Genomic DNA, 22,410 nt, shown 5'->3' with positions numbered 1-22,410 from the left:
CATTGAGCTGATGGAATCTGATAACGAGAAGGAAGACTGGGATAGCCTAAGTATCTCGGATTGGCAAACTTTAGATAATTGGGATACAGTAGACCTAACCAAAAAATCTAAGGAAGACCTGAAGTCAAAGCCCCACAAGAAAAATGCCCAAGAAAATATCAGGGAAATAGAAAGAAGACCAGGTACAAATGAAATTGAATTGGACTCTGACCAGGAACCTATCAGATTTAAGACATTGGAACAAAAAAGAAAAGAAATGGTGAAGGGAGGGAGGATGGAAAAAAAAATCGATGACAACATTTGTCTTAAAGAATCAACTGATAAGGAAAAAAAAAGGTCACTGAAGTCAAGAAAAGGAAAGTACTACCGTTAGGATCACCCCTGAAGAAAACCATCTCATACAAAGGATATTATCTAAAATTAGAAACAGCTGAAAATGGACCAAGAAGGGTGATCTTAAATAGAAGGTATGTGGTGGAGCTATGCAAGCAAGCCCTGTCACCAAGGACGATATCAACGGAAGACATAAAAATAGTGGAATTCCCAAATGAACACAGGCTGGACCAAGTTATCCTACACTTGTTATCTAAAAATATAAAGCAGAAACTATTGGATGCAGTAGACACTTTAAGAAAAAGAGGGTTCCGGCTGGAGGACTTAGACGAGGAGCCTAGACAATTAAAGGAAAAAGCCCATACAGAACAAAGAAAAAAGACTAAAAAGGAAATCGCAGTAAGACCAAGATCAATAACTCCGGGGAAGAACTCGAAGAAAAATAATGGAAAAAGTAAAAATGAGAAAGAGTCTCAGGAGGAAGCGTCTTTATTAAGTAAAAAAAATAAAGAGATATTGAAAACCCTGAGATTCACAGTGGATAACTCGGAAAACTCAAAGAGGGATAAGAACAAACCCACTAAAGTAAACAACCAGGGAAAGGAATGGGCCTGGATGGCTAATGCTTTGATTTCCAAGAAGAAACAATAGAGTACGGAGAATGAGCAGACCCGGATCCTATGTGCATCATGGAACACAAGAGGTTTCAAACATCTGCTCTCTAGTAAATGCGATTTCCTGACCCAATATGACTTCATCTCAATACAAGAATCATGGCTACGTAAATCCCCTATATGCGAGGGCTATGAGGTATACATAAACCCGGCTAGGAAGGGACCAAAGGGAAGACTGTTTGGAGGCCTCATGATTCTTAAGAAACTAGAATGTCCACTAAAAGTAATGGAACATCTTATGCCAAACCCCTATGTCCAAATCCTGAAAGTGACATCTGAAGTGGAATCCCCGAAAATCCCGAAGCAAATGGTCCTGATCAATATCTACTGGAGTGAGAATATGCAGGGACAGACGAACTTTTTAACGTCAATCACGGAGGTAATTGATCAATCCATGATGGAGGGAAATGGCCAGCTGATAATATTAAATGGCGATTTAAATATCAAAATCCTAGACAAAAATGGTAAGATCAAAGCTACTGAACAACTGCTAGGAAAGGAAAAAATATGGATGCAAGAAATGAGAATCCGAGAGATGAAGATGTTAAATGGCCAGACTAAGGGAGATCTTCAAGGGGCCAATACTTGGTACAGTGGGAAATCAGGTGCTTGCTTAGACTATTGCTTTGTGGGAGGAAATACACTGGAGCGGATACTCTCCTTCACAATAATAAAACAAACTAGCAGTGATCACTGTCTGTTAGCAACCGAAATCGTATGGGAAATAAAATCTAACAGAGGAATTGAAAGAACAATGGAAACTGAGGTCACAGGAGGAAGAAATCGTCTGAGAATTAAAAATCGGGCTATCCCGAATCTAGTACAAGGATACAAAAAAGCGATAAACATCAAGGAAGATCTAGTTGACTACAAATGGCTGTTGGAAGCCCATGAGATTAAGTATGATCCAACTAAAAAAAAGAACACTAAAATAAAACATACGTATGATGAACAACTTGTGTTAAGAAGGAAACAATATAGGTCAGAATTGAGACGCATAAAAAAGATAAACAGCTCAGAAAGACACGATCTCCTGAGAAAATGTCAACAAACATATAAAAACTGGCTAAGACAAACTCGGCATCTAAGACTGCAGAGAGACGCGGAAAAAATGATAGCAGCCATATCGACAAACAACGCTAGAAGTACCTGGGATTTACTTAACGACAGAGAGCACAATCAATCTGCCGTAGGTATTAATCAGGTCTCAGAAGATAAATGGGTCGAACACTACACTACTCTTTATGAAGCGGAAAGTGGGGGAAAAGTTATCAAAGAGATCTCGGCCTCAACTCCATGGGCCTTGAACTTTGATAAGGATGATATCCGAACCCTGATAAAAAAACTTAGCACCTCAAGAGCAGCCGGCCCAGATGGCATTTCAAACAAATTACTAAAAGAAAACTGTGAGGCCTGGACGGAGCTAATATACGCATTATTTCAACAAATCATGAAAACCAAACAAATACCAGCTACATGGAGGGAGGCTTATATAGTACCGATATATAAGAAGGGAGACCGCGAAAACCCTAGGAATTATAGGCCCATAGCACTCCTAGACTCAATTGGCAAGCTATTTGCGTCACTATTACTGAGAGATCTAAAAAAATGGGCCACCGAGGCAAAAATTCTTGACGAAAGACAAACAGCCTTTGTAAGTGGAGTTGGCACCGCCTTGAATCTATTTTTGATCAACTTGTTGAAGGCAAAGACATTAGCCGGGAAAAAAAAGCTCTATCTTGCATTTATTGACCTCGAACAAGCCTTCGATGGAATCAATAGAGAGCTCTTGTGGTTAAAAATGAGAAATTGGGGATGCCCTAAGGATCTACTTGAAGCTATCAAAACATTGTATACTGATACCTCAATTCAAGTCCAAATTACAAGCAATGGGGGACTTTCGAGGAGGATTAAAACCTTTAGAGGAATCAAGCAGGGCTGTGCACTAGCCCCATTCCTCTTTGTCCTATATATGGCAGATATTAACATAGCTCAGGAGAAGATTCGCGCATTTCCACCGACAATAAATGGAAAAGAAATATCTTGGATGCTGTACGCCGATGATGCGGTATTCATCGACCAAACACCAATAGGTCTACAACGACGGATTGAGTCCTTTAACAACTATTTAAAAGAAAATAGTATGAAGATGAATATCAAAAAATCCATGATCTTAACAATGAAGTCAAGCCGGGGCAGGAGACAGTCCGGTAAAACAATACGATGGTCACTAGAGAACCAGAACTTAGAAGAAGTTGAAACGACACTTTATCTGGGGATAATGATAAACAAAAACAGCAACGAACAGGCGCACTACTGTCTGATCCGGGAAAAACTAGTGGCCCTAACAAATCAAGGGATTTGCCTACATCGCAGATATGGGAAGTTTTCTTTAATTCCAATTATAACTTTCTACAAGCAAAAAGTGTTGGCGGTCATCACTTATGGCTCGGAAGCCCTCGTAGCCCTTAGATGGGAGGTTTGGAATCTCTGTGAAGCGTTTTTTTGGCGGAAAATTTTGCGCCTTCCAAACTCATTACCAGTGGAACTCATCAGAACTGAGCTCAGACTCCAATCAATAAACTCGGTCGTACTCTGGAAAACCTTATCATTGTATAGAAAGTGCATTTTGGATATACCACCAAAACCATTTGAAATTTTAGCCCAGACGAACATCCGGAATGAAGACAAAATGCTTAATGATTGGAAAAGCAGATGCAAGGCTCAGTTGGAACAATTAAATCTTGAGGAGGATACCCTAAAGAATAACCCGGACAAAGCAAAAAGAGTTATTCGGGAAAAGGATTGGGAGGAAACCCAGGAACAAAGACTGAGAAGAAATCTATGCTATAACATCATCTGGGAAAAAAAAGGCTTGAATATCCTACCGCCATATCTGTTGAAATTTCCAATTGAACGCTACCGGGATTTGCTGCTGCGTTGCAGACTTAATATTTGGAATAGCAGAGAAGTGAAATGGAAAAGAAGACAAATTGACAGAACAGCTGCATACTGTCGGTTCTGCAAACGGAAGGACCAACTGGAAACGATTAGACATGTTATGTTAACCTGCCCAGCTTTAAAATGCAAAAGAGAGATCTATATGGGAAGTTACACAATAAATATCACCGAGGAGACTGAAGAAAATTATTGGGAAAGAATCCTCACTGCGGAAAAAATTGGCAAAACTCTAGATGCATTGAAATTTGTTGAGATGTTAAACTTGAACCAAGAGGAATAAGAATCTGATCTGTAAGAGAACGCTACGAGAAGCCCTAGATACTCAAGTACTGAATTACTTTGATTGCCCATATCTTGAATAAATGAGGCTGTGGATCATAAGATAAAGTAGAAATTAAGTCAATGACGGGACAATTAATGCCTGATGACAATTGGATCTAGGGAAGTTTTAACAAAGTTTTAACAAAGGAACATTGTTTAAACTAAAGGAATAAGGATGTAATGTTAAAGGTTTAACTATACTTAACCAATAAAACAAAAACAAAAAAATAAAAATGGTCTTTCCCCTTCTCTAATGGCTTGGCAGGTTAATACTGATGGCCTGGAGGGTTGCCCAGAGCAATGCCAGAAGTTACGATTAATTCTAAACCAACCAGCCATCTCCTCTCGTGTTTTGCAAGAGAGACATCATGCCATTGGTTCTCCATTTTACACAATAAGGGCAATAATAACAGGTCAGAAACCACACCAGTTCCCCCTTCATGACTATTTCTATATTTGTCTGATGTAACTCCCATATAGCCATTAAACCGTTTGGCTAGCTGGGACAAGGGAGGATAAAACATATACCTGTTAAGAGATGTCCGGTCCTCTAAGAGGGGATCACCCCCAGTAGGATACTGCTTTATCTGTCCCTAAGGGGGTGTTACGTATAGTGGGCTCACCTCCGTAGTCCCAAAGATGGTGGCTTTACTTGGGGCAAGGGGACGAATTCCCTGGATTCATCACAGAGCCCAATTGAACTCTGGCTCAGTTTGCACCCATCTGCCATTTTAGTGGCTGACTGTGGTTGGTCACCCTGAGTTACCTGGGGGCAACCAGACGTGGACTCCCTGCTCACTGTGCTCAGAGAGGCACAGCTTCACCTCACTGATGAGGCCCAACAAGGCTGAAACACGTGTATGGGGTTGCTTTTGGTACTCTTGTTCAGAGAGGAATTGCCATAGTATTTCGGTGCTGGACTGCCCATGTGGGCAGAACAAAGACTGATGTGCAAATGGATATTTCCCATCTGTGAAAGGTACAGTGAGCAAAAAGCGTGTGCTGCAAACTCTCACCTCAGAACAGGTTATCGTGCCATGTTCATTCTGGAGAGGAGCGCTTGCTACTTTTTTTTTTAAATGTGTTCCCCAGCGGAACTGGTGTATAAGAATGCTGACCCTCTAGCATGAATATCACTAGGACTGTACAACTCAGTCTCAACCCATTCTCTTAGAAGTTCACTTGCTTTGTAGTGGTCTAGTTGGGCCTCTATTAGTAAAGTAACTTTGGAGCTCATATCGGAGTCCCACGTAAATTACGATCCGCATTCTCCACTCTGCTATGCAAATGGTTAAAAATGAGCTGTAACATAAATTAAATACGCTGGACTTTTATGCATTTTATTTACATCGCAGCTCAACGAAAGTGAGCCCCTTTATATTTCTAAATAAACATTTGGACATTTTCCCCTTGGATTATGTAACAACTGATAGAATGATAGAATGACTCTAGTTTGCAAGGGGATTATTATCCCATTTTTCCCTGGTGACGAATTATGCTCCATCAGAAAATACCAAAAATGCGCACCAGAAAAATAGAGGTTATCAATGAAATAAAACGTAGTAACCAATTAAGCAGCACACATATTGTGCCATATTGCTTGTGTTCTATGCTAAAAAGAAAGGGTCATCATTGTTCAATATGTGATAGGCAAGAATGTTCCTCTACATTGTGCCCAGTATGTTATGCGTGTCCACCCTTGTGAGATACCGGTTGTGCGTAGGCCATTGCCTGCTCTACTAAACTGTATCATGAAACATGAGTGTGATTCCTCCCTTCCTACTTATATGTATTTCTATACATACACATTTTATTTTACTTGAGTTATTTTTACCTAAATGTTGCTTCCATTAATATTTCTTTCATTTCTTTAGGTTCACACCAACAAAAGTTCCTAAAGTAAAATATGAATTGACAGAATCACCTATGCCAGGAATAGATTCCCCACCTCTGATGCAAGTAAGATGTTAAAACTTAATGTCACTCAGTATTTGACTGTTCTATGTATTTTTTGTATAGCGAATTCAGTTCACAATATTTAATGGTCATAGTATCCTTAACATTCAATCGCACCTTTCAGACAGTCTTGATGACAGGAATTAAGAGCTTCCTTTGTGACTTAGTATGGCTGTGCTAAAGTGAGGTAGGACTATACAGTTTGAAACGTTTGGGAGTTTTAGTTCAGTAGAACGCTTAGACGGATTCAGATGAATTGCTTGTTTGGAACACCTTTAGTTGTGGTGTTTATTTTTGTTATGGAAACATAACTTTCGGTTTTCTTGTTAGAGAAACCTTGTTTGTACTGTTTTTGGTTGTGGCACCTATGGCGGAGGTTTAGTACCACCTTGGGGCCAAGACAATGCTACAGAAAGTAAAGAAAACAAAGGATTTGAGAAGCAGGATATTTTCTAGCAATTTTACAGTCATGCATCAGCTACATCACAGATTAGTATTTTTATGTCCTTTGTGATGATTCATTGGATCACGTCGCTTCTCCCCAGGGGTAGCCCTTCCCTGTGAGGCTTGGGAGGGGAGGCAGCTAACAAATAGCCCCCCCTAGGGGTGGTGGAAAGCGGGACCTCACAGGGAGAGACTCCCCTCATGGGTATAAGGACTCCTGTTCTGAGAAGGAACTCGCTAACCCATTTTCCCTTGGGACCAAGTCCCTGTCAGAAATCCCTGTTAACACTATTTGTCTGTTATGGTAATCTCACTTCTGTTTTTCATCCGCAAATTAATATGACCCAGACGAAGAAGAGCCACAGTGATGTACTGAGTCATAACAAGTTGCTTTACCATAGTTTTGAGAAGAGTTGGCCCCAAGGAGGCATAAAGATTACCTCAACAACAGTAAAGAAGGACTTTGACTTTATGCTGGGAGGATCCACCCACAGGAAATAAAGAGCGAGAAAGGACTGGGAAAAGATAGCACACCCTGTGAAAAGCCAGCCAGCCCGGGAAGTTTGAACCTGGGAATGCATAGTGAAGGCAAGCGTCCCCAACCAGCACGATCCTCCCCGCAATGAGAGACAATGAAGGACTCTCCCAAATCGGGAATAAAGCCAAGACAGAGTGCGGGTGAGCTTAAATGGGAGTTTATCAATCAGAATAGGGCATGCAAAGAACTCTGCAAACTCCGAGAGCGCTCTGTCTGACAATAGCAAAGACAGGCGTATATATTTACAAAAAACGTCATAAGAACCTACATACTATAGGGGGCACAAGTTTGATGGGATTGGGTGGCGATGACTAACTATAGGTGCTGCTGCGATGCGGTTGGCTTTGGCTGGAAGACGTCACTGGTCAGCCTCGTGGGTTGGGCTGGGCCTGGCAGGTTGGCTGAGTTCATCCGGGCGGTGTTGTTGTGCCCTCGTGGCCAGTGTCAGAGATGAATGTCTTTTCCTGACTTATTTGCCCTAGGCCATGCACACCGCAGTCATTCAGTCATTACAATATTATCTTCTTTAGTAAATCTTCCAATAGGTTATTCTACAGGTTAATGCAACACAGGAGGAATGCACCTTGTGAGGGGTCTGATGGTCATTCGTCAGGGCAAGGTTACCAGTGTCCTGTTGACCGGGGCCATGGGTTGAGGGGCTAAGCTTCAGGGCATGGGACGGGCGGTACATGCCTCCCTGTCTTGTTAGATGTGGTTATAAATGTGCCGCTGTGTGTTGCCACAGTGTTGGGTGTCCTGATTGCACAGGGCCATAAGTCTAAGATGATCGGGTGGGTTGTGGGGTTTACGAGGGGGCGCCTTTGGAAGTGTGTGTTCAGGCAGAGGTTTACTGCTGTACTGTAAATAATGCAGGTGGCGGGCCGTAGCCTTGGGTGCTGCAGAGGGGGCTACAAATCTTTGAAGCGGCTCCAGTCTGGTTGGGGGAGGTGGAGCAGCGCGGCGCGGGCCTCTGCTCTCATGTTTGGCAGTCTTCGCAGGGTGGGAGGGGAAATGGCCTTGCACATATTCACAAAGGTATCTTCCTCGTGCGTTGCCGGCTTTTAGAGGTGAAAACATCACAATCATTAGAACACTTTATAATATTTGTTTGAATCACTTGAAAACATACATTTCACTTTGCTGGAGGTGTCTCAATTATATCTAGTCTGAGCACCTTATTTGTATACTATGTTTTAACAATTACAGTATTTAGTTATTTGCATATACATTTGCAGTAAGTGAGGTTGGTGGAGTACATAGAAAATGACCCGCTACAGTATGTGACGGTGGTGGCATATAAGGGGCTTAGACATACACGCGTGACGAGTGCATTCTCGCACATCCTTTACATGAGCCCTCTGTATGGTTACATTCGTTTTCTCGTGTACTCTAGCAGCATTAGTTCAGTTATGGCGCGGGACCGCGGGGTGTACGATTTTCAATGATACATATAACGAATAATCCCCCGGAATGCTTTTGTCATTTGCACACCATTGCAGGGGTGTGGGTCCTTCATTGCTGGTGTCATGTAAACATGCGTTTCTTACAATAATTACACAATTTTACAGGTTTCTTTAGTAGAAGTAGTTTTATGGAAAGGATACACGTATTAAAAGTAGTTTTTGACATTCGTATTTGGGTATTTTTCTGCTTTCATCGGATGACCACTCTACAGATCTTCCCATCACCCAGGCCTCGGGAGCAGTGATACACTGATACACTGTGGGCGGTGAAATGTTACAGTGTTAGTATCTTATGCTAGTTCATGTCCGTCTTGTTCGTGGGAATGGGCTCACAGCGGATCTGCCAGGGTGCTGCGGCGACAGGGATAATTGAAACTCTCCAAGGGTGGGGGCCGCGCTACAGTGCGCTGAGCTCACACCATCTTTGATAGACAAAATGGTTTCTGGGCCTAGCTAAATCCAATACGTGTGGGCAATGTCTTCAGCAGGTGAACCCTCCACCACCTGGGCCCGGGTGGTCTGAGGGGACGCCCAATGAGCCATGGCCCTCACCTGGGGAGGGGATGCAGGCAAGGAGGGTCTTTTGGACCACTCCTCCCCTACATTTCCCCCCTTTCGTTACTTAAGTAACAAATACTTTAAGTCCTCCAACCTTCTACATTCTGCTTCGTCCATTACTGCCTCATCCCATGCACGTGTGCCTTTTATGGGCATCCATGCTCTGTACACCCCCCGTAAGCTCTCCCCTCTTCTGGCATATTCATCTGGGGTACAAGTCAGGTATATACATCCGCCATCTCCCGCCAAATCTACCCACACCTCCTGGTACCATTCTAATACACGGGGCTCCCTAATGGTGGTGTGCCATGCTTTATCTATGATATCCTTGTCATGATACCTAGGCACCAGTTGATATCTTGGTGCGTCATCAGTTCCAGTTTGTACCTGCACTTCCTGCATAGTTTGCATTGTCCCCCGGGTGTTGCCCATTGTCACCATCATCATTGCACCATTAGGTACTGCGTTAGCACAACATCGAAGACCCACCTGGCACAGGCAAAAGATTAAAAGGAGGAACACCACACCTGGCATCAAAAATTTCACAGTTGTTCCAAGCCATGAGGGGACCCAGGAGAAGATGTTATCGAACCATGTACTGTCTTCTGCTCCACCTTCCATTTTCATTTTTTCTCCCAGGTTGTGGACTGCTTCGATCACATGGGACAGGGAGCCGTTTTCTGCGTCTTCGGAAGGTACGAAAGTGCAACAGGCACTTCCAATTTTTCGGCAAACACCTGCATCCATCGCCGTCAACAGGTCCAGGACATACCTGTTTTGCATTGTCATCAGCCGTAAAGCCCTTAGTTCCACTTTTATTACGTTGAACCCTTCTTCAGTGTCATTGGCGAGCTGAATCAGTTCCCAACGTGTTATCAGGAGCCATTTTGCGTTTGCTCTTGCTTGGACACTTGAGATGAGTGAGGCAAAGAATGTTTCTGCTGAGCTGAATAATCGATATCTGTCTGGGATCTGAGCCAACAGTTCTGATGATGCCTTTGATATGTAGTTTGATGCTCGTCGGTTGCGAGTCAGCACCTCTCCTTTGCTTCCGGAAGACAGGACATACATTTGTGACCCCGCAGTCGGCTGGCCTGCATTCTGTTGTATGTGTCCTGTGTCTTTTTGCTCCCATCGATGTGGCTTTCTGGTATTACTATTAGGGCTGAGTGCAGAGTGGCCATTGAGCAGCTGCCACTCCATGACGGGGGAAGGTGCAGGTATGCCTGGTTGCCGCATACCCAGTACGTGTCCATCAGGGCCGCTGTCCCTTTTCTCAGATCTGGGATGGTGAGGGTTTTGTTACAGTTCTTGTTTGTTCCCATGGAGGTTTTCCCCTCTCCTTTGAAACATAGTTCATAGTCTATTTCGTTCTGTAGTTTGAAGGGTTTTTCAATGGCGGTTACCCAGGTTAGTTTTGAAATGCGTTCCTTCCATACTGGTGTGCATGTTTCTTCTATCCACTGCAATTTCTCTGGTGCCACACCTCTCAGTGCTTCAGCTTTGCACATTACTTCTTCATCCTTCCACTTGTTGTCCGAAAAAAGTGTCCCTTGTATTGCAAAAAATGGTTCTTCCAGACATACCACCCCTGCCGTCCTTGCATAGCAGGTTTTCTCTTTCTGCAGCATTCTAAAAGTAACTTCATGTGCCTGGAAGGTGCTCTTAATCCTGCATAACGTGAGATGAAGGAGACATTGGGCATCTATAATTGGCAACTCTTTGGGTAGCAATACTTTGGGTGTACCTGAAGCATGAGGAATGAGGGAGCAGACATAACAGCTCTCATTTGTTGTTTGTTTCGCTGTGGCACTCATATCTGCATACCACTTATTTGTCTGGTGGGGGTGTCGTGGGTCTTCCATTTTGTCTAGTCCTAACCCATAGTACTCATCATACTTCCTCCTCCTGGCTTCCCTTTTCCGTCTGTTATTCTTGTTCCTCATGTACTTCCCAGCCTCCTGGGCGAGGGACAAAATAGACCCCCCTTTCTCATTCCCACCCCCCTTCACCCAATCATCATGTAATATTTCGTATGTTTCTTTCATCCTTCCATTTTCTTCCATCCTATTAGTTGACAATGTGTCTATAGCTATGGGGGCAGGTTGGCTGGTAGGGGTGTTATACAACCAGGATATGGCGGAGGGGTTTCGGTCGTTCAGACTGTGAGCATTGTAATTAGATATCTTTGGTGGGGATACTGTGTTATTTTGCATTTCACCCTGTGGCTCTTCGATTTTTATCATGACAGCATTGGATGGTGTAGTATAGTGACCCCATACAAGTTTAGTTCCCTCCCATACCAGAAAATCACCTTCCCTCGTATTGACACTTGCAGTTACATTGGTCCCAGTAGTACTGTTAATCCCAGTGCTGTTAATCCCTCCCCCCTCGTTCATCTCGATAGAGATGAACGCTACAAACCAATACGTAACCAGGCCAAACATTATTATAAAAAACAACATAATGCACACAGATAATCCACACTCATACGAATATCTGCATCTCTCATTTAGTAATTCTCTCATTCTACTAATTCTATCCGTTGCAGGCTGCCCGTTAGATGCCATGGTAGTTCCTGTTCGAGATATAAAAGTGCATTAAGTGCATGCATGTAAACATTTTGTTGGCACTATCAGTGGCAATATATATTGACGGGGAATGGAAGCGGGTAGGGATGCAGGGAAGGGTATTCACAGACAAGGGTGTAAACACGACACAATTTGATCACCTCATTAATTACATATAACTCCAAAAAAGAAAAAAACGTTTTTTTTTTTTTTCCAGTAACATTTCAAAAACAATGCAGGTATACTTTATCAGTCATTTTCCCATTCAGGTTCATTACTGACACACATACACAAGTTCATATTCAGACATTCTGTTCAGTTGCATCGTTTGCTGTTGTCTGTGCCCCCTCATCTACCTCCTCTTGCATATTACTATATGCTTTTCGTACATCTGTCAAGTGTACCCAGTACTTCAGGCCCCTTACTTTTACTGCCGTGGGCGTGCAGAACACTACCTCGTATGGGCCATGGAACCGTGGAGCATTCCATTGACGCACAAAACTCCTGACATAAATCAATTCGCCCGGCATCAGCTGTAGCTGTTGCTCAGGCTCCGTAACAGACCCTGTTATGTTTCCCTCCTCTCTAGTGAAGGGTGGAGAGAGCTGCTTCGATATTGCGCGCGCTGCCCTTGTCAATTTCTTCAAATAGTCTGTGAACTCATCTCCCAATATCGCGGCGCTTCTGTGTGCATCTGAGTGTTCGCGCAGTGGAGAGTGTGCTGTGCACATTCGCCTCCCAGTCACGATCTCGTGCGGGGACAAATTGTGGTCTTTGCTTGGCTGATTCCTCAGCTCGAATAGCGGAAGGGGCAGACAGTAAATCCAATTCTTTTTCAATGAAAAGCATAGTTTTGATAACCTGCCCTTTAACAGTCCGTTCATCTTTTCCACTACGCCATTACTTTGAGGATGATAAATCGAACACAACTTGTGTTTTATTCCCAATAATGTAGTGACTTCCTTGAAAAGTTCATTTACAAAATGAGTGCCATTATCTGAGCGAATCACGTCACAAATTCCCCAGCGCGGGAACACTTCCCTCACTAGGAACTTTGCAGCGCTTTTGGCATCAGGTCGTGCACATGGTCCTGCTTCCACCCACCTTGAGAATGGGCATACAACCACAATCATGTACCGTGCGCCATTACACCTTTCCCCCATGTCGGCGTAATCAATATGTAGCTCTCTGAATGGGCCAATGGGTTTTGGAATTGTTCCCCGGAGCGTGCGTAATGTCATTCCTGAATTGTATATTTGACATGTTGTGCATTCCATCGCTAATCGAGATACGTGCTCCTGGAGACAGGGCACAAACCATTCTTCCTGTATTTCTGCTGCAATGTGCTGTTTGGTATTGTGTGCAGGGAAGTGTAGTTGTTGAAACGCAATTTCCAATAACTTTATTGGCATAACCACTTTCCCTGAGTTGTTTTGTCGCCACAGTAAGTCTGTTGCTGACTTGCTGCACCCTCGTTTTGTCCACATCAATTTTTCGTCTGCACTAGCTCCTTCCTGTAATTCTAGTATTTGTGATACAGGCATCATGTTGTAGCCTTCTGGGAGCTCTTCGTTTGTCTTGTGCTGCAGCATGTACTCACCTGTTTCATATTTCTGAAAATAGGAAGCCTCCTTGGCGGCAGCGTCCGCTGCCGCGTTTCCCAAAGACACAACGTCTGTGTTGGATGTATGTGCTTGGCACTTCACTATTTCTACTGCAGTAGGATTTTGGAGGGCCTCAATTAACTCTTTCAGTAATTCTGCATGTTGTACTGGCGTTCCATCTGCCCATCGGAATCCCCTCTGCCCCCATCTTGCTAGACCTCCATTTACTGTCGTTGTCATGTAGGCTGAGTCTGCATATATTGTCACTGCGCAACCCTTTGCTGCATGTAGTGCTTCTATGAGCGCAATCAGTTCTGCTGCTTGTGCGGAGTAGTGTGATGGGAGGCGGTACTGCACTAGTGTTTCATACTCACCGTCTTCTAACCTCACCACTGCCATACCAACATGTTTTTCTCCCGTGCCCACATCAATGGATGCAGACCCATCCACGAAGTACACTTCCCCCTCGCTTAGAGCGTTCTCACACACCACTGTGTCCTCCCCTCGTTCTCCTGTATAAGTTGCACAATCGTGGTCCTGCATGTCCTCTAGTGTGCATGCTTCTGTAATGAATGTTGCGGGGTTCACTGTCTTGCATCTCACCACATGAATATTGGCGCTAGACAATATGATCTCATAGGCTGTTGCCCGCTGTGTTGTCAGTGTGCTTTTTGACCTCTCAAGTATTGCAAATAATGAGTGTTCCACAAACAATGTCACAGGGCAACCCATTACTATTGTGGCACTTTTCTCAATCGCGAACGCAGCTGCAGCGAGTGATTGCTCGCACGCGAAATGACCTTGCATCACGGCATCTAAAGTACCACTATAGTAAGCCAAAGGCTTGTGTCCTAGGGACGTCTTTTGTGTCAGAACAGCTGTCATGAGTGTTCCCTTGCAGTGTGAGAATAGGTAAAATTTGCGTCCATAATCAGGATTTGCTAGCACTGGAGCGCTTGAAATTAACTCTTTTAATGATTGGAATGACGCGCTCATTTCTTCTGACCATTCGATTTTTTTATTCTCCTGTTGTGCTTCTTTGAGTGCTTGTAGTAGGGGTCTCGTGTATGCTGCATAGTCTAATATCCATGCTCGGCAATAGTTGCACATTCCCAAGAATTTCTGCATGTCTTTCACTGTTGTGGGTTCTCCTACAGATCTTATCGCTTCTACCCTGTCGGGGATTATTCTTTTTCCATCTTTTGATATCAGCTGTCCTAAGTATAAGACCTCTGTCAGGCAGTACTTAACTTCTCCTTATCTACCTTGTGCCCCTTGTTGGCCAATAGAGTCAGGAGCGTTGTTGAATCCTTTCTACATGTTTCTTCGTCTTGTGCACACACTAATAAATCGTCTACATACTGTATGATCGTACTCTCAACTGATAGGTTTCCCAAGTCTTCATGCAATATGCGGTTGAATATGCTTGGGCTCTCACAGTATCCCTGTGGTAATCTGCAGTGTTCATATCTCTTTCCCCCAGTGTAAATGCTGTCAGGTATCTACTCTCTTCGGCCAGGGGGATTGAGAAAAATGCGTTTTTCAAGTCTACCACTGTGAAGTGTGATGCCGCTTTTGGGATGCTGCATAATATTGATGCAGGGTTCGGGACCAAAGGGAACTCTTTCTGGATTACATCATTTAGGGGGCGTAAATCCTGTATCATCCTCCAAGACCCTCCCTTTGCTTTTTTGATTGGATAAATACATGTGTTGCATGGGGAGTTTGAAGGCACTATTATCCCTTGTGCTAGTAGTGCATTTATTGTCTCTTTTATCCCTTCTTCAGCTTCACGGGACAATGGATACTGTTTCACTCGAGGTAAAATTGCTCCTTGCTTTAGTTTTATTACCACAGGTTGTACTCCATGCAACAGCCCTACATCATGGGGGCCTGTTGTCCACAAATTATTTGGTACGAGCCTCATGTCGTCATCAAAAAATGACGGCGGTGCTCCCACCACTGCCATCAGTTGAACGGGGATTTCCCTGGCTTGAATCAAAATGTCACAGGGCATCGCTATTTCCATTACTATTTCACCATTCCCTTCTGCATCTGAAAAGAGATCCTCATCTGTTATCTCTCTTAGGGCGATGTTGGCATTTGTACACAGCACTGTACGCCACTCACATCCTTCCCTATCTACTCCAATCACAGCAATCCTTTTCGCTGATACCTGTACAGCGTGCACGTCTAATGATACCACTGATCCTGGTGCTGTGTCGGGGTACACTATGGGGCGGAAGAGGAACTCCGCTGGAATCCTCCAGTCCATTCTTCTCAGCTCTGGAATTATGAGGGCTAATGTCTTTAGCCCTTCAATAAACATTTCCTCATTTTCCGGCAACCCTCGTACTTCTTGTGTAGTTGTGTAGGCTTGTACTACCAACAGTGCACGCAAGGGGCACATTCCGGGTGTTGAACACACTATTCCTCTCTCGGTAAATGATATGGTCATGTTAAGTTTACTCAGGAGATCCCTCCCCAATAAATTTATCGGTGAGTGTTCATAATACAGTAAGGGTGTCTTTACAGTCTTAAATTACAGTTAATTTACAGTCACTGTTACATCCAATGCTTCTGTGTAAGGAACTTCAATTACAGCCCCAGAGAACCCCTGCGTCTCTAACTTCCTGTTAGATAACGGGAACCGGCCCTCCCGGATACATGATTTCTCCGCTCCCGAATCCACCATGAATATGAACTGCTTGTCTCCTATCTGCGCCCCTACCAATGGTTCCTCTGCTGCATCGTAGGTGGTAGATAGAACTGGACACGCAAGTGTTCTCTGTGGGCTGTCCTATGCGGGGTGTCTCATCGCCCCCCCTTGATTGAAGACACTCCCTGAAACCACTGATACTCGGCTATAGGGTGCTGGTGCGGGGGCCCCGTTGGCTGTTGTCGCAAAAGGGTTGCCTGGCGTGTACTGCATATTGTCATTGTTTTGTGGGTGGTTCTGTGTTCTATACTGGTGCCCCTGTTGTTGCTTATTATTACCTTGGCCTGGGTTTCTCGGTTGTTGTTGTCCCATTGGAAGACCATATGGGCTCCCCGGGTGGGGATGGCCATACTGTTCTACCTCTTGGAACCCGTTGTTGGGTCTGGCTCTGCACTCCCTAGAGTAATGCCCCCATCTTCCACAGTTCCAGCAACTCCCTTGGACACCTCTAGGGCCCTGCCATCCATTTCCTCCCATTCCCCCGTACCCCGGTCCACCCCTTCGGCCCCTGTACCCACCTCGTCCTCCATGAGGGGCCCACTCCTGCCACTGCGACCCTCCGCCTGTCTCCTGATCATTCCACTGCCGCTGTCCTGCTCCAGCCCAACTAGTTGCCATCCTTCCTTGTATGGCTATCAGACCCTCCTCCTCCTCATCTCCCTCCCTGCTGTGGGGGAGTGCGGCTACAGCCGCTGCGACCTTCACCAACTTTGTACTAGTTTTGCCTCGTCTGCCAATCTCCTCTGTGCCACCTCCTTCTCCCTTTCCTTTATTCGCTTACAATGGTGCACTATTATGCTCTGAATCTCAGGCCATCCCTTCGCTTCAATGCCCGCTATTTTGTCAAGCGCCTTTTGCACCTCTTTTGGGAGCCCTCTTTTTATAATGAAGTAAAATAAAGATGTCGATTGATACCAGGGCGTGCCCGTTTCTGCTCTCCACATCTCTTGGACCCGAAAAATGTAATCCATAGCCTCCTCCCCGTCATTCATTGTACACTGCATTACTGACTGTAAGTCTGGCGTATCTGGAAACGTTTCTCGCAAGGCATCCCACACCCTCGCACGCACTGTGTTGAAGGAGGCTCCGTCATGGCGGTCGCAGTCTAATGTTACTCCCGGGAAGCCAGCCTTAACCCATACTCTCTCAGCCTGATCCCCCACTGCTGATACGAGCAAGCTCTTCTCATCTCCTATTGCTAGGGGTACCCCGGCAGAGTGTTTCTCAAAGGCGTATATCCACTTACTTGCCCCTCCCGATAACGGGGCAATACATTTAATAAATTGGCTTTATCCATCTGAGCCCATGGGATATAATTCGGCTTCCCTCCTCCCCTATGTATCAATGGGAGCTGTAGCCTTCCTTTTGTCGTTGCATCTGGACCCGTTTTGGCTGCTGATGTTCCCAGTGATGCCATTTTCCCCACCCTGTTCCTTAATCGCCCCGTCCGCTCATCATCTAGTGTTCTCATTGAACATGTACCATCCACCCCTTCACTTCCCCCTCCCATTGCCATGCTCAACCTGTCGCTTTCTTCTAAATCATCCTTTATATCACATAGTAGTTCCTCTCTGTCCCCTATAGGCCTTTCTTCATTATCAATACCTCCCTCTCGTGTCCCTACTTCGATTATTCGTGTCGGTTCTTCCTCAATTCTGAACAGTATCTCCCCCTTTTTCCACCCGTCTTCGAGTGTTCTATTCTCACTGGGCGCTTTAGACGTGCGCCCTGATCTTGCTGCATTAAGTGCTGTTTGTTCACATATGTCTTTTATCCTTGAGAGCTCATCTTTCGGTATTGAGAGTCTGGATTGTAAATCATCTGTTAGCTTTTCTATGTCCACCCTTTGTGTACTTGCCTGGGCTCGCTCCCTTGTACTTTCATATGGCGGGGGTGCCGTGGGCCGGTGGGGTGTAGTAGTTGTCGGGGGAGGCACATAGGTGGGGTCACTGTACCCTTCTGCGGGCACAGGCTTGTTTAATATCGGGTACAAGCTTATTACCTCTATTGGTGGCGCTACATTTGACGATTCTCTAACATCTTTCTGTATCATCAGTGGATTGTCAGTGGTGGACGGGAGGTCAGGATTTAATGCTGGTGCTTTAGGCGGTGGTATCTCTTCAAATAACCTCCAGAGATCTAATATTTCCCTCCTGTTGTGCAGCTGCTTCCCCTTGTATTTCAAACAAATGCATGTGGCCACTATGTCCAGAACACTTTTATCAAATGACCCCCCCTCGGGCCATATCTGGGGTAACCCCTCTCCCTTCAGCTCTGTTATCCATTGGTCATGATATTTCTTAATTCTCTCCGCGTACCCTGGTAGGTTCTTACAAATATGTGATAAGGGTGTTTCGGCCCACATCTCTGAGTTTTCCTAGTACTTGTGTGTCTCTGTGTGTCCACAATTACAATGTAAACCTATTACCAATATGGGTTTCGTCTTCTACTTCACATTCAATAATGGGCTCCTTTGTGCTCTTCCCCCTGCCTGCGCAATACAAAACTGGCTGTACACAGTCTCTATTCTATTCTCTTTGGGGGGGGGGGCACATACAAGAGCAAATCATCAGTGATTTTGACAATATTAACCCGGAAATCAAAAAGGTACACACTCACTTCACCTTGTCATTTTTTCCTTCAAGAAGCTTTATCCGGCCACACTTACCATGACCATTCAATTACTATACATTTATAGCCATTTTACACACACACAGCATCAAATTGTCTTCTGACTCATACGAGGTACACACACCTCTCTCTAACACTCTATTCACAATTCAAGCTGCCCTCCCTTTCCTCCCTAGCCGGCTGTCCCTGTCCGTCTTATACAGATATATGGATGGGCCTATATATATATATATATATATATGTTGGTCTCCTCTTCCCCCTTCTAGTAGGACTCTCTCTCTCTTTTACTTTCTCCCTAACGTTTTGTATGGGTCTCACTTTTATTCCCCCCCCCCAACCCTAAAGAAAAGAAAAGAAGGAAGAAATAGCAGTCAGTAATATATTCTCTGTGTCCCCCTTTGCCAGACACTTTTATCTTATAATCCACTTCTTCATATATTCCCAGTACTAGTCAAGATAGCACTATGCGGCGCCACCTTCCACCCCCTTTCGGAGCTAGGTTCCCGTCACTTTTATCTCTTATTCACCTCTTATTCCTAATGGCCATATGCAAAGAAAAAGCAAAGAAATTTTAGGATGATCCTTAGTAGATCTGCGTACCCCCTTTTCTACCCCTCTTCGTTCTCTGTCCTATACTTCTTCCCCCACTCCCTTTACGATCGCTCGCACTCAATGCTCACGTGCCCGTCTTGAACCGATAGTCTCCGAAACTGGCTCCGTCCAGGCAGTGTTGCCGTTCGCTCAACAGTCAGCCCCGGCTCCGGCGAGCGGTACTCAAAGGGGATTTTTCAACTGGGATCCCGTACCCTCTCTCTTTTGAGTGCGCACTTCTTAGTGTACCGGTCGCCGTTGGCGGGCAGCCTCCCGGAGCCGGCTCACCGTGCGTATCCCTTTTCGACCGGAGATTCTCGTGCCAAAAGGGGGCGGTAATGTTATGTCAGGAAAAAATAATAATAGTAATGATCACGCTTTCGGGGTCACCACTGAAGGCAAGCGTCCCCAACCAGCACGATCCTCCCCGCAATGAGAGACAATGAAGGACTCTCCCAAATCGGGAATAAAGCCAAGACAGAGTGCGGGTGAGCTTAAATGGGAGTTTATCAATCAGAATAGGGCATGCAAAGAACTCTGCAAACTCCGAGAGCGCTCTGTCTGCTAATAGCAAAGACAGGCGTATATATTTACAAAAAACGTCATAAGAACCTACATACTTTAGGGGGCACAAGTTCGATGGGATTGGGTGGCGATGACTAACTATAGGTGCTGCTGCGATGCGGTTAGCTTTGGCTGGAAGACGTCACTGGTCAGCCTCGTGGGTTGGGCTGGGCCTGGCAGGTTGGCTGAGTTCATCCGGGCGGTGTTGTTGTGCCCTTGCGGCCAGTGTCAGAGATGAATGTCTTTTCCTGACTTATTTGCCCTAGGCCATGCACACCGCAGTCATTCAGTCATTACAATATTATCTTCTTTAGTAAATCTTCCAATAGGTTATTCTACAGGTTAATGCAACACAGGAGGAATGCACCTTGTGAGGGGTCTGATGGTCATTCGTCAGGGCAAGGTTACCAGTGTCCTGTTGTCCGGGGCCATGGGTTGAGGGGCTAAGCTTCAGGGCATGGGACGGGCGATACATGCCTCCCTGTCTTGTTAGATGTGGTTATAAATGTGCCGCTGTGTGTTGCCACAGTGTTGGGTGTCCTGATTGCACAGGGCCATAAGTCTAAGATGATCGGGTGGGTTGTGGGGTTTACGAGGGGGCGCCTTTGGAAGTGTGTGTTCAGGCAGAGGTTTACTGCTGTACTGTAAATAATGCAGGCGGCGGGCCGTAGCCTTGGGTGCTGCAGAGGGGGCTACAAATCTTTGAAGCGGCTCCAGTCTGGTTGGGGGAGGTGGAGCAGCGCGGCGCGGGCCTCTGCTCTCATGTTTGGCAGTCTTCGCAGGGTGGGAGGGGAAATGGCCTTGCACATATTCACAAAGGTATCTTCCTCGTGTGTTGCCAGCTTTTAGAGGTGAAAACATCACAATCATTAGAACACTTTATAATATTTGTTTGAATCACTTGAAAACATACATTTCACTTTGCTGGAGGTGTCTCAATTATATCTAGTCTGAGCACCTTATTTGTACACTATGTTTTAACAATTACAGTATTTAGTTATATGCATATACATTTGCAGTAAGTGAGGTAGTATTGAGGTTGGTGGAGTACATAGAAAATGACCCGCTACAGTATGTGACGGTGGTCGCATATAAGGGGCTTAGACATACACGCGTGACGAGTGCATTCTCGCACATCCTTTACATGAGCCCTCTGTATGGTTACATTCGTTTTCTCGTGTACTCTAGCAGCATTAGTTCAGTTATGGCGCGGGACCGCGGGGTGTACGATTTTCAATGATACATATAAAGAATAATCCCCCGGAATGCTTTTGTCATTTGCACATCCCTGCAGGGGTGTGGGTCCTTCATTGCTGGTGTCATGTAAACATGCGTTTCTTACAATAATTACACAATTTTACAGGTTTCTTTAGTAGAAGTAGTTTTATGGAAAGGATACACGTATTAAAAGTAGTTTTTGACATTCGTATGTGGGTATTGTTCTGCTTTCATCGGATGACCATTCTACAGATCTTCCCATCACCCAGGCCTCGCTGACCGGGTCACTCTGGGAGCAGTGATACACTGTGGGCGGTGAAATGTTACAGTGTTAGTATCTTATGCTAGTTCATGTCCGTCTTGTTCGTGGGAACGGGCTCACAGCGGATCTGCCAGGGTGCTGCAGCGACAGGGATAATTGAAACTCTCCAAGGGTGGGGGCCGCGCTACAGTGCGCTGAGCTCACACCATCTTTGATAGACAAAATGGTTTCTGGGCCTAGCTAAATCCAATACGTGTGGGCAATGTCTTCAGCAGGTGAACCCTCCAACACCTGGGCCCGGGTGGTCTGAGGGGACGCCCAATGAGCCATGGCCCTCACCTGGGGAGGGGATGCAGGCAAGGAGGGTCTTTTGGACCACTCCTCCCCTACAATAGCTGCAAGAATGCTGATCCCCAGTGGCTGGGACATCCAGGAGCAGTCGGCGGAGCACTGCGATTGAAGCCAATCTCCTGTCTAGTGAAAGAGTGGGAAAGAACCCAGCAGTGGTGTGACCTCGAGGACGTGGACCGTGTGGTCCTGCAGCTGCACCAGAGCTGTGTAGTCTCTACAGAGCTGGAAGGACAAATTGGGGAGCGGAGTGAAGGAAGCAGGAAACACTGAAGCAAGGCAAATCAGCCCATCACCACAGGAAGAACTGGCAAAACAGTCCTGACACGCTACAGGTAATGGGAGCAGCGGGAGATCCGGTAGGCATTTGGGCAGCTTGAGAGTCAAGAGAACCTTGGGAGTAATCTCCCTCATCACAGTACTGACACCCAGAGAATTAAAGAGTCAAAAGAACCTCAGGAGTAACTTCCTTCAACCAGTAGTTCTACCCAGAGAACCAAGAGTCAAGAGAACCTCGGGATTGATCTCCCTCTTCACAGTAGTGACACTCAGAGAATCGGAAGTCAAGAGAACCTCAGGAATAATCTCCCCCATCACAGTAGTGACACCCAGAGAATAAAGAGTCAAACAAATCTCAGGAGTAACCTCCCTCATC

The 22,410-nt window shown here is 45.3% G+C and overlaps 1 protein-coding gene across 1 annotated transcript in view; it reads left to right on the top strand.

Moving 5' to 3' along the window:
- Positions 1-22,410, top strand: part of LOC138510182 (kelch domain-containing protein 3-like) — a 1,131,537-nt gene that overhangs the window by 793,622 nt on the left and 315,505 nt on the right. The window contains exon 15 of the mRNA XM_069625668.1: positions 6,164-6,248. Coding sequence (XP_069481769.1) covers positions 6,164-6,248 — 85 coding nt within the window. The remainder of the gene's footprint in view (positions 1-6,163; positions 6,249-22,410) is intronic.

Source organism: Ambystoma mexicanum, chromosome 6p, assembly GCF_040938575.1.
Source record: "Ambystoma mexicanum isolate Mex_15411 chromosome 6p, UKY_AmexF1_1, whole genome shotgun sequence".
Taxonomy (NCBI): domain Eukaryota; kingdom Metazoa; phylum Chordata; class Amphibia; order Caudata; family Ambystomatidae; genus Ambystoma; species Ambystoma mexicanum.
Note: the sequence above shows the minus strand (reverse complement) of the source record. Positions and strands in the feature narration are given on the sequence as shown.